Genomic DNA, 14,769 nt, shown 5'->3' with positions numbered 1-14,769 from the left:
AAATTTTGGGTTTGCGAAACGTGTTCAAAACGGTTTGGAGGGGCGATAGGGGGCAGAAACCGACTGGAATCAGTTTAAATTAAGTTAATTCGGGCAATAACCAACTAAAATAGGCGTGTATCTTTGATTTCGGGGGGTCCAAAAATTGAAAAAAGGGTTTCTCCTAAATTCCTTGGTGTTTCTCCTAAATTCGAGCAGAAATTTTGGGTTTGCGATACGCATTTAAAACGGTTTGGAGGGGCTGTAGGAGGCAGAAACCGACTGGAATCAGTTTAAATTAAGTTAATTCGGGCAATAACCAACTAAAATAGGCGTGTATCTATTGTTTCTGGGTGTCCAAAAATTGAAAGGGAAATGCTATAGCCTTGGTGTTTCTCCTAAAATCGAGCAGAAATTTTGGGTTTGCGATTCGTATTTAAAACGGTTTGGAGAAGCGATTGAAGGTCGCAACCGAGAATCAGTTTAAAACTCGTGTTTTCAGGCGTTAATCGAATAAAATAGGCGTGTTTTTTTTCGAAATTTCGCTGGCACTAAACCAATAAAGGGAAATTGCATTTTTTAATTGATTTACTTACATTTGATATTTCATTGTTTACTACTATTCATCTACTTTCGCTCATCAATTTCTCCAAAAAAACTACGGTTTAACACACCTCTTTCAATTAAATCATGCACGATGGTCAGTGTTTGTTCACTATCACCACAGCAGAAGAAATCATTTGTGATCTCCAAAAATTCCTTCAAGCTGACATCTTCACTTCGCCTAATTCTTCGTTGCTGGTGTTGCCGATTTGAACTGACGTATTGGTCAGTAACTACAAATATAAAGCTGATAGTCAAACATGGTTCGGGTGACAAGCCAACAAACTGAAGCTTAGTTTCTGGACACGGTATTATTGTATTGAAGCAATACGAAAATCTTCACCTGGGCTTTACTCACCCAATACAGTTGATGATGCAAGTTTACTCGTTTACAATCTCCACGCTGCGTTTCATCAATCACCAAAGCAGAAAACACACGTGTTGTCTCGAGAAACGTTGTAAAAACTTCCACTGTCGCTGTGATCATCTTTCGTGATTGTGTTTTTCCTAATTTTTTTTGCCTTCTTTCATCCTGATCTTTTTGACTGAAATCTGCAACAACACTAATAAAAAGAACCGAGTTGGTTTTTTCTGTACGCCAATGTAAACAATATGAGAAGAAAATTTTAATACACATAACACATGTTGCTAAACCAAACTGTTAACCTATAATTCCGAGTTCGAGTACCCAATTTATTCGTATGACACAATGTAATTTTTGAAGCATGTTGTGAGCTTTAATTTACCTCACAAATTATTATTGCCAGTTCACAGATTGATCTTCTCTGTTAAACGTTCCACCATGTCCAAGCAGAGGAAATCATTTGAGCTTTCCAAAAACGTCATTCAACTGTCATCACAGCTTTGTTCATGTTGTTATTGGTGTTCCTCCACTTCAGGGTCAGTTTGCTGCAAAAAAGCAGAAATTTTGATGTATTATACATAAACAAGCGCAGTTGTCTTTGGTGTGTGACCCCGATTTAGGTCGCGACCCACAGTTTGAGAAGCCCTATTGGCAATAGTCGTACACGTTTCATTATTTTTAAGCATCACGCACAGTCCCATAGCCATTTTACAGTATTTCCGTCTAAGAATGAGAATCGTAAAAATCTTCGCTGTGCGAGAAAAACATTGTTTTAACAGTATTAATTCCACCTTTAGCAGTTTACTTTCTATCAATCCATACCCAAAAGCAATGATACACATTTCAAAACTGCAAAATAAATTAACACATCCGCTATTTTAATACCATTACACCATCAAAACAAATATACTAAGAACAAAAAGATAAGTCAATGACTACACAGCGGCTGCTTACTTGACTTCAATACAACATACAGGAGACTGAAGTCACGTTTGCGCTTTTCCAAAAGCGAATCGCCAAGTAAACGCGTTTGCCTAAAAACTAATTGCCTTCGCGCTCAAAAAGACACAAATCGACTGAAACCAGTATTTGATATATTTCAGCTATTATTCACTAAAATGGGCGCATTTCAAAAATTATTTGAGTCTCCGAAAACCAAAATACAGAAAACGGTATGGCTAAAGTGTTTTTCGTAAAATTGGACGGGATTGCTGGGTATGCAATTAGTATTTAAAACACTTAAGTGCGGTTAAAATCAGATACCCTTTTTAAAATAATGTAATCGGACACAAAGCCACTATAATAGCCACAATTCGTCAGTTTTAAGTGCCGAAAACCAATAATTCGGTTATACAAGCGTGTTTAACCGACGCCACAAGCCTAAATTCCTAGTAGTGGTCAAACAATGCGTGAAGAAGGTGCTGAAAATAGGTTAAAATGGCGTACATTGCTTCTCTTGGATATCTGTAAGTTATCAGTAATGTTTATTGTCACAATTAATATTTAAAGAATGCCTTTATCTTACCTCACAGTTAATTGTTGCCAGTTCACAGATTGTTAAACGTTCAATTGGACCAAGCAGAAGAAATCGTCTGAGCTCTCCAAAAACGTCTCTTCCTACTGTCAATTGTTCATCGTATTGCTGTTGTTCCTCCACTTCTGGGTCAGTTTGCTGCAAAACAAAAGCGGATATTTAGAGGTGCTCAAACAACAAACACTAATTGTGACAACAGCGAATACTGACTTGACTACACAAAGATGCGTCGTGTGAAACAAGCTCTTCAAACAGAAGTTTTACCTTTGCGATTCGTATTTAAAACTGTTTAGAGGTGCGGTAGGAGGCAAAAACCGACTGGAATCAATGTAAAAGCAGTTAGTTCAGGCAATAACTCGCTTAAATGGGCGTGTCTCTTTAATATGTCGTGTGCCCGAAACTCATAAAGGTAAAGTCCATCTCTATTTTAGTTTACTTACATTTGATTTTTCACTGACTTCTACAATTCATTTAGTTTCGCTCATCCATTTTTCCACTCCTTATCTTTTTTGTCCAAAATCGGCAACAAGACTAAGAAGAACATCGAGTTATTTATTGAAATATATTGTTAACCAATGTTCGTAAAGTGTATTGCACCAAAGCAGACTTTTATTTCTAGTTTGGATATTCATATGATGTTTCAATGACCCTTTTCATCATTTGGTTTAACCAACGGGTTGCATACGAAACTGTTTAACACACCTTTTTCAATTCAATCATGCGATCTCCCGGGATGGCTTCCTTCACCCAGTGTATCATCACAATCACCACACCAGGAGAATATAGTTAGAGTGCCAAACCGACAAACAAAAGCTTTATTCCTTGAAACGGTATCACTTCCTTCAAGTAAAGTACAAAAAATGTAGCCAACCTAATAACGCCAGAGTTTAAAATTAAACCCCAATACAAATATCTGCACCCGAGTTTTACTCACGCAACACAGTTGATGATTCGAGTTTACACGTTGAAAATCTCCACTCAGCGTTTCATCAATCACCAAAGCAAAATAAAAAACATGTGTTGTCTCGACAAACGTTGTGTAAACTTTATTTGCCGCTGAGGTAATCTTTGGTGTTTGTGCTTTTTCTGACGTTTTTCGACCCGATCTTTTTGACTGTAATCTGCAACGAGACTAATAAACAGAACCGAATTAGTTTTTTTTCTGTGCACTAATTAAACAATTTGGCATACTTTTCAAGAAGAAAATTTCCTAACGGTTTGCTATAATAAACACAGAACACATGTTGCTAAACCAAAATACTAACCCACATTTTCCTAATTCGAGAAATGTTGCATAAACTTCAATTGCCGCTGTGGTCATCTTCCGTGTTTGTGCTTTTCCTGAAGTTTTTCATCCCGATCTTTATGACTGAAACCTGCAACAAGACTAACAAAAAAACGAATAAGGTATTCCTATGTACGTCAATGTAAACAATTTAACACAGTTTTCTGAAAAGAATATTCGCCAACACTTTGATATAATACACATAACGCATGTTGCTAAACCAAATTGTGAACCTAAAATTCCGGGTTCGAGTACCAAATTAATTTGCATGACACAATGTAATTTTTAAAGCATGCTGTGAGCTTTTTCTTACCTCACAAATTATTATTGTCAGTTCATTGGTCTTCTCTGCTGAACATTCCACCACAATGGACCAACCAGAAGAAGTTTGTTGAGTTCTCCTAAAACGTCTTCCAATTCATCTTTGCTTGTTCTTCTTTACATGTTTCACTGGAGGTGTTTTTAGTTCTTCTTTTTTTCATCCAGATGATTTTTGATAAACATCTGCAACAAGACTAATAAACAGAACCGAGTTAGGTTTTCCTACATATGCGCATCAAAGTAAACAATTTAGTACTGTTTTCTAAGAAGAATGTTTGCCAACTTTTTATATTAATATATTCACAAATCAGGTTATATAACTATGTTTTACTGCCACAATGTAGCCCTAATGACTGCAGATAATGGTCAAACAATACCTTAAGAATGAGTTGAATATGAGTTGATATGGCGTACATTGGTTCTTTTCCGGCGTTAAACGTTCCACCATAATGGTCCAAGCAGAAGAAATAGAAGCTTTTCAGAAACGTCGTGTAACTGCCGGAAATCATTTGCGTCTTCCAACTGTCATTTCAAAGCTTTGTTAATCTTGTTGCTGCTGTTCCTCCACTTCAGGGGCAGTTTGCTGCAAAAAGAAAGCAGAAACTTAAATGTATTATACATCAACCAGCTTTTTGGCAGTAATTGTTCTTCAAACGTACACGTTTCATTAATTTTAGGCATCACACACTGTCCCATAGTCGTTTTACAATATTATAATCTTCGGTGTGCGACAAACAACATTGCTTTAGCTAGATAAATTCTACCTTTGTTCAGTTTCTATTATCTAATCAGTTTTTATTATCTAATAAAAAAATGTTTAAAAAGCTTTGGAGAGCTTGTCACAGTGACTTAAGTCTCCTGTATGCTGACTTCATTTCAACACAACATACAGGAGACTTAAGTCACTGTGACAAGCTCTCCAAAGCTTTTTAAACATTTTTTTGCATCACAAATTATCTCATAGCCATTTTACAACAGATGAAAAAGCAGCAAATCCCGAAAACAACGCAATTGAAAACCCCTTAAAGCTTATAAGGTTAATAAAAGTCACCAGAGTGAAGCTGGTCAACAATCGCTATTGCGCTAAAACTAAACAAGATTCTATACTGAAATTTTAAAATATTATTCTACGCTTTTAAAGCTTTTCAGCGCACAAACTTATAAAAATATTTTTCCGTTATTAATACGCGTATTTTGAAATTAATGTTCATCGATATGAACGTCATTACGCCAGGTGTACTACATAAAATGTGTTGCAGAGTCTTCTCCTAAACACATGCTTTAAAATAAGCTCAAACACAATGTTCTAGGAACGGGGAGTCATGTCGAAATAATAATAACAATATGTCATATTCACCCACGACAACATTAGATGTGTGCTGAACTTAAAATTTAACGCAGCTCTTGGAAATCTACAATTTTATTCTCTATACCCAGTGCCGGATTAAGGGTCTGCTGGCCTGTAGGCACATTTTATAAGTGGCCCGAAAAACTTAGAATTATCAGTGTTGTCAAATCATTGTCACAAAGATCGTTGTTGCAACTATAACACAGGGTACCGTGCAAAACTTGGTCGTATGCCTAACTAAGTAACAACTTTGCGCGTTTTTGCGATTAAAGTGGCCTGGATTTTTGCCTAGCCTGTTCGCGCTTGCCTACTTTGCCTAATGGTTAATCCAGCACTGTCTACACCCATACCTTTAAAATAAGCAATCACTCGAGCTTCTAGCAATGGGGACGCAGCACCTAATACACTATCGAAAATACATAACCGTCATCCCAAAACCGAAAATTTTATTTTTCACCCAAACAACATTCAATGTGCGTTGGCCCTTCACCGCTACTCTTTGAAATTTACAAATGTTATTTCTACATTCATACCTTTAAAATGAGCCATCACTCGAGCTTATAGCAACAAGTCAACTGTACCAAATTTGCGTTTGTTAATTCATAAATAATGCCCGAAATCAACCCAAAAAGTATTGGATTTGCGCTGGCCCTAAACTTCATCGCTACTCTTAACAGTCCTGCTACAAGTCTCCACTGGTAAACAATATAATCATAATAAAAGCCAAAGGGATAAACATCTACATTTCACCAAATCGGTAACCAATATTATCAACTTGGCATAAAAAGTGTAAAAGTTTTTAAGCAGTGTGCAACAAACAACATTGATTAACAATATAAATTCTACCTTCGGTTGTTGTTCACATTTTATCATCTAATCCATATCCAAAAGCAATCTGACTTTGTTTTAAACAGTGAAACAAACAAACACAGCTATTTTAATACCATTACAGCATTATAATACCTAGGAACAGAAACATCAGTTAGTCTTTGCACAAACACTGCTTGCTTTACTGCAACACAACACAGAGTAGACGAGATTGCACGTTTGCGCTTTGCCAGAAACGAATCGGCAAGAAACCGCGTTTGCCTGAAGACTAATTGCCGTCGCGCCAAAGCATGCATTACAACTGATTAGTTCACACGCGTCTGCAGTACATGTAACATTTAAATGCAAAATAAAACCAAAAACATATAATTTTATATTGTAAGTAAATATGATGTAAAACAAAATTAGTAACTGTGCACGTTTTGTACCAGTTTTGTGTTACGTTGTAAGTAATTCAAATATTACTGCAAAATTTTTACTAGAACTATTATTGTCGTTTTTAAGCCTTCGGCGAGGGGGATAGTGAGTGGGGAAATGTGTTTATCAAGATTAGAACGAACTGTTTTGTAAATAGTTCGAATTTTGAATGAATTGTTTTACTTTCATTTTTTCAACTGAAGCTGAATATCGTAATTGGAACTAATGCGAGAAGAAAACCAAACGATGAAATGAAATATAAATTTAATCGCTTGTTTGTTCCAGGTCGTATGCTCCTGTTATGAGTTTATCAAACAATTTAACTAGCACATGCACAATGAATGATACATAAGGAAGATGGTAATGATTACACTTACGCAAAATACATGATATATATGTTATTTGGTGATATTACTGACTAGCGCGTTTTATCTCAGACATTAATCGTGGTCCTGGGCAGAACGGTGATTTGAGTATTGTTTTCCATGACTCGAAAGTAAAAAGCACACTGAACAAGTTTATTACCACGTTAAAGTCGAAAACTAGAAAGGCTATGTAATTCGGTTTTCCTAGAGGCGAAACAAGAGCTGCATTGAAATTTGCGATAGTATCAGAGATCACACAAATAAGTGCTACAATCGCACTACGTTTAAAAAGACCAAGCATTCTGTCCGTACCGCTTGCTAGATTCCCGCCAGGGGTCTTTCTTACAGGGTAAAGAAACAACAAAAGCATCATGGCTTGCCCAAATATCACGACGCTGTTGGAAAAGTAATACGGCCAAATAGCTCTCAGATCATTGGACTTAGGTTCGCAGCCATTGCCTTGTGATGTATAGTTGTCTACTAGTAAGTACATACAGGCGCTAAAAGTTCCGGTGATCATTACCACGACGATGCTGAGCCAGTTTACAACTTTGATCCAGCCAATGTAATATGTTTCCTTGATCAATGGATGCCCATAGAGCGATATCTGTTTGAGCCATAGGAAAATGTAAACGCTGCCTTGAAAAAGCAGGTAGGCTATGACTGAAATAAGTGTTGCATATTTACAACGCTCTTCTGCGCCTTGGTCTCCATAACCTACGTTGTACACAAACTGACACGTTATCAAACGAAGCAAGCTCGCAGAGACAGTGACAACAGCAGCTGTGTAAAGTACTTTAGAGTTGTATCTTCGTTCATAAGACTTTTTCCACTTTCCAGCCGCTATGCCAAAGGTGACAAAGCATATGAGAAGTAGCGTGGCGACCATCAGCTGTAAAATCCCACCTAGCTCTGAAACCCACCACGCAGTTTGACTAAACCGAGAAGTAGCAGAGAAGTTAGTAGCAGAAGCTGTGCTTGCGTTAAAGGAATCCATAATCGACCAAAACATAGGTTGCTACGCACCAAGGAAACTAGTTTCGAAATGATTCCTAAGGCAACACAAAGCTAAACATTTTTTTAGTTTACATAATGCGTCCTTTTTCGTACAATGATGTAAGTTACGTGTTGCTAAGCTATAAATAATTAATGACAAATGTATTTCAATGCAATTAGACAAATTAGGGCGAAGCGACAGAAGCTCAAACCTTTTTGCTGGTAAACACTGATGTCCCGAAAGCAATTCAACCAATCACCACAAAAGTAAATAATAATAAAATTAAACGGAATATAACAGTTATTGTTTATTTTCAATTCAAGAGATTTATTCTTAAGTCTAGGATAAACGAGTTCGGAAATTTCATAAGACGTTGAGAAAATGTAATTTGGAAAAAACCAGGGGTGTTTGAGAATTCATTCATCACGTAGAAAGAGACATTTGAGACAATACAGCAGCAGACGGTAATAACATAATAACGTTATTACTGCGTCTGGCAGTGGCATCTGCAAAGCGCCTGGTATTGATTTGTTGACATTAGACATTAAAAACATGACATCGATCAAAAAATCAACAACGTCACCATTCAAGCCTGGACGTATTTTGGAAAAAAAAAGAATAACCCGGTTTAGTTCGGGGGTTTTATCAGACATAAAGGGTAGCAGTTTGGAGAGAAGGGCTTTCGAAAAAGCGGAACTCTTAGTAAAAGTCAGCAAGTTTCGAAACGTTCTTCAACAAAAGTGGGTACTTTTCAGCTACTGAAGGGCAGGGTAGTGCTCCTGAAACTGGGGTAACGCCAAAAAACTGTTGTCCGTGAACGAACTATTGACTTTAGGGCTTCGCACATTTTCGTCTCGCGAAGTTTAAGCAAACGCAGCGAAAATTTATGGTTCCTACCTAGCGTGGTGTGAACGTTTCGGTCGTAAAGCTCGATAGGAAAGAAAAGATATAGTCTTACTCTGTTGCACTCGATGGTACAAATAAAACAAGGTCAAACCATCCAGTTCCAGTAACGATTTATACATTCAGGGTTAAAAAAACATCAAATTTAAACACTAGTGTTTCACCCAAAAGCGTACTTACTGGCAAGAAGAAATGCGTTACTACATTTGGTAACATAGTAGCCTACATTATATAAACCTTCTAAAAGCCCGAATTAAATCGACAAATAAGGAAATTCAAGTTGTTACAACCAGACGGTCCGTTCATTTGCTTTCGACACTTTTTCATGCGAAACCTTATAGTGCCTCCAGCAACATGCAGTACATTTCGGCGTGTTTGAGATGCATAGCGCATACAGTTAGTGTTAGACAATCAAGAGTGCACTCATGCAAAAATTTTACGCACGCTAAGCGCTGAGAAGTAATAGCGCCACATAAGCGTGGGCCGGCGTGACAGGAAAGACGGCCGGTCCTCAGCTGCAGAAACATTACAGTGCACAAACGCACAATGTGTGCTGTTTATACAACAACGCATCAGCTGACTGCGAGACGTTGTTTAATGAGGCTTAAAGCTGCTACTTTTTTCAGTATTTCTCCTGTTAATCAGTGTGGAACAGGTCTGGATATTACAGTTTTTTTGTATGTATAGTGTGTTTCTGAGCTTGGCAAGATCAATATGGTACCCGTTATTAAAGAGAACCATAAGATACAGTTGTACATGTGTTGGTTAAGAAAAGAGTAGCAGCGTACAGCCCAATTACGAGCGTCTGCTATGGTCACATATTGTTTTAATTGACATCGACTTGTTTTGTAGTCAGAGAAAGAGATAAAATGACTGATAAACTTGATACAATCAAAACAAGACAAGATGCTACCACAAATAGGCTTGCCTCTATCGAGTTGAAAGAAGACACTAAACCGTACAAACATAAAGGTAACTTTAGCTTTTGTCCCAGTGCATTTAGTTAGTCAATATGTTTACATTTTATTACTTTCATCGATTAGTTATGGGGTATTTGTTGCGAAAAGTCCATTACAAATTGTACTAACACTATCAGCAGTATGATGATTGACTGCACAGCGCGATGGCGCGTTTTTTATGACGTATGACTATGCGCTCACATATGCAAACACGTATTACAGAGAGCTGTGAACCGCCTGTCCAAGATAAACAATACACGGAGGCGGGATAATGACCTGCGTCCTGCGTAATACCAGGCTGGTATTGCTAATTTGTTTACATAAAGGTTACTTTCGTTCAATAAGTTCGGGGAAAATTTACAAGCCAGGTGTTTGGGGGGCGTGGTGTAAGTCGTAAAGTAAAGCTTTCATTGTGCCTTTTTTGAGTAGCGATTTTATTGCATTGCGTCAGCTGTTTTGCACATGCCGTGCGCACAATCATCAGTAACGGCATCACTGTGAAAACAACGGTGAAAGAGGAAGCGATTTGGGAAACTCGTTTACAGAAGTAACACACTATATGCCACCAACAACGCAAATTCCATATGCTTAATTCCACATAACGTCAAAACTGAATTAAAACGTGGCTAATACACGTACACAAAATAACGATATACTTAATGTGTTTCAGTCATGTTTAAGAAGCTCCGTTATAACTGTAATCTATCGGCTTTTTAACATTAAACACCAAAGTGGATAAGCCAACTGAAACGTAACAAAACGCTTTACGTGGTAAACCCTTTTATCGCAGAGTGAGTTATAACGCTGGATAACGTTGATCCTCCAAATACAAAGAGTCTCTAAATTTGTCTCATAATTTCCGTTTGTTCACGTTGGCAAATGACAGATAATATTGTTGTCGGTGCTATTATGTGTGCTATTATGCAATCTATGAGATAGTTGATATTTCCGACAAAGACTTTCGTACATCTTCATACGGCATACAACAATATTATTTTATCCAACATTGTGCCATATATGCTACATTTATACTTAATCCGTGAAGGGCTACGCAATAAGGCGAAAATAGTCCGAGACATGAAAGGGGAAAGAAACACTTTGCAAAAATTGTATGGAACATGATAACATTGTAGACTAGTTTGTTCTGCGTAAGAATATCATGATTAACTGTTTGTTTTCTGTAGAGCAAGGAGGTGGAAGCATGCAAGATGCATACAGGACACTTCTACGTTCTATCGGTGAAGATCCTAACCGACAGGGCTTGCTACGAACGCCTGACAGAGCAGCAGAGGCGTTGAGGTTTTTTACAAAAGGTTACCAAGAAAGTTTAGACGGTAAGAGAATAAAGCAGGTGTGATATTATTTAGTTATAACGTCGCTGTGACTAAGTAAAAACACTTCCGCTGAAAAACGCCTGCAAAAGTGCTGTTGGATTGATTCAAATGCTAAAAAATTTTTTTACCCTGTTTCCGTTCTAAAGTTTTGAATAAAACTTTACGATTTCCGCTAACTCATAAATCACACTTTCGGTCGCACAATGCATGCAGCAATAGTCAACATGACAAAGTTAAGAAAGCAATCTTAAAATAAAAGAGTTAGCAAAAGTTACATTGTTGACATGATTTTGATTTGTACTGTATGTAATTGCTAGTTATATCGTTTTACATTCAAAAGCATAATCCACGCTTCGCTTTCCATCGTAATTGTTTAACACCTGACCCCTATATTGGCTGGTAACAAATTGACCCAGGTAACAAGACTGTCAAAAAGACCAAAGACTTTGCCCTGTAAGTCTGCTGCTCAGCCTTCAGTTTGAGATATAATACACCACAACGTGGTAAACCAATAACAGCAGGGGTGTCAAACGTGCTGCCTTTTGATACCAAAATCAGCAGGACGCGAAATAGGCGATTATCCTTAAAAGTTATTTACCCAAAACAAACAATTTCTGAATTGAATGTAGCCATAAAAGCATAGCAAGACACACATATGAAGGTAGTATGTTATAGCACAATGGAACACTTGTATGGTTTATGAACACGTTCAAATGTGGCTGCTAAAATCAACAAAAACCCTGACTGCCAGACGCCGTTGTAATCCACCTTCTTATTAAATAAACCGCAGTTGATGCTACCCCTTACAAATACGCTGAATGTTTATGCAACAACAAAAGTAATTCAATTCTCCAAACATGTTGCTTTTATCGTTTATGATTTACAGACATTTATCGAATACTGGAGGTATAGTTGTTTTGTTTTTAATGAGTTATTTGATTTTTAGAGCTCGTGAACGAAGCTATTTTCGACGAGGACCATGATGAGATTGTCATTGTCAAAGATATCGAAATGTTCTCGATGTGCGAGCACCATCTAGTGCCCTTTACTGGCAAGGTTTGTGATTTCGCAAGGTGGTGTGCTAGTCGTGGTCGTGTAAAGGAAACTTGGGTAACTGTTTGGGCTAATGGTCGGTGATATCAACATACATACGCCAAGGCTAATAGGGAGTTGTACAACTAAGGTTAATGTACGTACAGAATGTACTAAATTGAAATCACTTCATTTACTAACATAAAGTGGTTTCAACAACACTATTATATTACGATGTTACTTGGTTCATTTTGAGCAATGACTTAGACTGTAACCAAACATGCTATTCCAAATTACCCCAAAGCACGTCACAAAATGAAATGTGTCTTTTTTAGGTTTGCGTTGGTTATATCCCGAACAAGCGCGTGATTGGATTAAGCAAGCTCGCACGGTAAGTTAAATTGCAAGTTTTTACGAAGTTAATATCGAGGTGTTGCGAAAAACTATCGTAGAAATAAAAAAGCGGTCGTTTTATACCGAACGAACGATGGCATTTAGCCTGGAAACTAAAACTTACCATTATTAAATAGTATTAAAAAAGGACAGCAATGTTTAGGGAAAAATGTACATATAAGTTTACAACTAATCGATAATATAAAGAGTCTGCGTCAAGAAAACTCCATGGATTCTGCGTCACTTAAACTCTAGTTAAACTCCAGTCATTATAACTTAGGAACGAATGCCACAAAACACATGGACCCGCTTTAACACTTACTTTAAGCTTCTTTTGCTCTGTGTGTTCTGCAGAATCGTGGAGATGTTCAGTCGTCGTTTGCAAGTTCAAGAGCGGTTGACCAAGCAAATCGCCATGGCCATCACAGAAGTATTGGAACCAAATGGTGTAGCTGTTGTCGTTGAGGCATCGTAAGTCAACTGATTTTCAATCTAAAAAAAGAAATATAAATAAGATATCCACCGAAGCAAAGTATTTATGACGATAACCCTATCATTTGTTTCATATCAAGGCATAGTTTTAGGCCGTCGAGGGACAATATCACTTAGTACACAGGATGGTAGTACTGACAGGTTTTAATGGTTTGAAAGAAATCTTTAACTACATTTGTAAGTTTTAAACATGGCCTCTATGAGAAATGAACATGTTCAAGACAGAAAACACAATGTTTAAACGTAAAACTACTTACAGTAAATAAACAATAATTACTTGTTTTATTACTTGAGAACATGCAAAATAGTATGATGTAAAATAGCATGTATACAAACATTTTTTTGCTAAGCCTAAGATTTTTTTTACAAGTGCCAAAACCTATTTGTTCGCAGGCATATGTGTATGGTGATGCGAGGTGTGCAAAAGCCAAGTTCAAAGACAGTCACCAGTTGTATGTTAGGAGTTTTTCGAGACGACCCAAAAACGAGGGAAGAATTTCTCGTCCTTTCCACCAAATAATGCTTATGTATAAGTTTTGCTAATACAAACAATTCTGTTTCATAGGAACTTTATTTGCCTATTTTATCACCTGTTTCTTGCATAGCTGCAGCACGTACTTTCACCTACCTATGACATTAACAAATGTCAAAACACAGAAGTATTTCACACCAGGTATTGACCATTTTTGTTGATGAAAGCAATTGGGGAAAAATAGTTGCTTTTGGGCTGGTTTGCCTCGGTAAAATACAAGTTTCTTTGAATATTCATTTTATTGTTGGTGTTTTAGTAGCATTTAAACTGTTTTGTTCGCCATTACGTAACCGGTGATACCTTGGGTACTTTCTGTGGGTGAATATGGTTGCCGAAAGTTCTGCATTTTATTTAGACACCAATGTTGTAGTGTTTTGTGTTGTGTTCCTTCGCTACATATATTAATGTGACTCACCAGAGGATATTTTTTCTACATTTCTAGTTTGTCTAAATATGCTGCGGTGTTACATCGTTTTCATGTGTTACTTGCACTGCGTTAATCGTATTTGTGTTTTGAAAATGTTTCTATAATGTCTTGAATTGGAATTTCTATTTCTTTTTCGAATTTCCTTTGAACGACTGCACCGACCAACACACGAAAATTCAACACCGGCACCTATGCACGGGTTTTTAGTTTCGTTACTAAGGGAGGCGTTTGTTCTTTAAAAAAATACATGCTGTCTGCGCTGCTATTTAGAGCATAATACACTTTTTGCGTAGCGTTTTTTAGCATGTTTTGACTGGTAAGCTTTTGTATGTCCAGTCTTACAAACGATGATCCTTTTTCTTACTATGTTGGTATTGTAAAATCAAACAAATCGAACAGGGTCTTTATAGCCGACAACAAAATCACTTAGTAGGTTACCACTGCTAACCAAATCACGAATGGTATTACCGCTTAAGCAGGAATAAAGAAGAAGGCCGCTTTACAATGCATCACACTTTGACAAGACAGTCCGTACTTACAACTTTTCCCACAATATTTATCTTAAGTGACAACAGGTAAGCTGTATGGAATGGAAGTCGTACAAAATGCCTAATGTAAAGGCATACAAGTACAGCGGGCATCCAAACCAGAAGCAC

The 14,769-nt window shown here is 37.2% G+C and overlaps 1 protein-coding gene and 2 long non-coding RNA genes across 3 annotated transcripts; 1 reads left to right on the top strand and 2 right to left on the bottom strand.

Annotated features, from left to right (window-relative positions):
* Positions 1-609: 609 nt before the first annotated feature.
* LOC145218579 (uncharacterized) lies at positions 610-1,157 on the bottom strand. Its single transcript, XR_013857660.1, has 2 exons — positions 941-1,157; positions 610-815 (listed from the first exon to the last, which is right to left on the bottom strand). It is a non-coding gene; the product is annotated as an uncharacterized LOC145218579 (long non-coding RNA).
* Positions 1,158-1,334: 177 nt separating this feature from the next.
* Positions 1,335-6,593, bottom strand: LOC145218580 (uncharacterized). The gene is made up of 9 exons (XR_013857661.1): positions 6,281-6,593; positions 4,464-4,669; positions 4,079-4,280; positions 3,746-3,867; positions 3,415-3,612; positions 3,183-3,320; positions 2,921-3,011; positions 2,472-2,618; positions 1,335-1,491 (listed from the first exon to the last, which is right to left on the bottom strand). It is a non-coding gene; the product is annotated as an uncharacterized LOC145218580 (long non-coding RNA).
* Positions 6,594-9,668: 3,075 nt separating this feature from the next.
* Positions 9,669-14,410, top strand: LOC145217945 (GTP cyclohydrolase 1-like). Its single transcript, XM_080085322.1, has 6 exons — positions 9,669-9,916; positions 11,088-11,237; positions 12,184-12,293; positions 12,605-12,660; positions 13,017-13,133; positions 13,548-14,410. Exons 1-6 carry the CDS (start codon positions 9,814-9,816, stop codon positions 13,672-13,674), a joined length of 663 nt encoding a protein of 220 aa, XP_079941448.1. The 5' UTR covers positions 9,669-9,813; the 3' UTR covers positions 13,675-14,410.
* Positions 14,411-14,769: the final 359 nt, after the last annotated feature.

Source organism: Phallusia mammillata, chromosome 3, assembly GCF_965637545.1.
Source record: "Phallusia mammillata chromosome 3, kaPhaMamm4.hap1.1, whole genome shotgun sequence".
In the NCBI taxonomy this organism is placed as follows: domain Eukaryota; kingdom Metazoa; phylum Chordata; class Ascidiacea; order Phlebobranchia; family Ascidiidae; genus Phallusia; species Phallusia mammillata.
Note: the sequence above shows the minus strand (reverse complement) of the source record. Positions and strands in the feature narration are given on the sequence as shown.

What these genes read in the sequence shown, in the direction of transcription:
- LOC145217945 (XM_080085322.1), top strand. Translation starts at nt 9,814, where the DNA reads ATGACTGATAAACTTGATACAATCAAAACAAGACAAGATGCTACCACA. An exon ending in TAAACCGTACAAACATAAAG is followed by an intron (nt 9,917 to 11,087) that starts GTAACTTTAGCT and finishes TGTTTTCTGTAG; the next exon opens with AGCAAGGAGGTGGAAGCATG. An exon ending in GGATTAAGCAAGCTCGCACG is followed by an intron (nt 12,661 to 13,016) that starts GTAAGTTAAATT and finishes TGTGTTCTGCAG; the next exon opens with AATCGTGGAGATGTTCAGTC.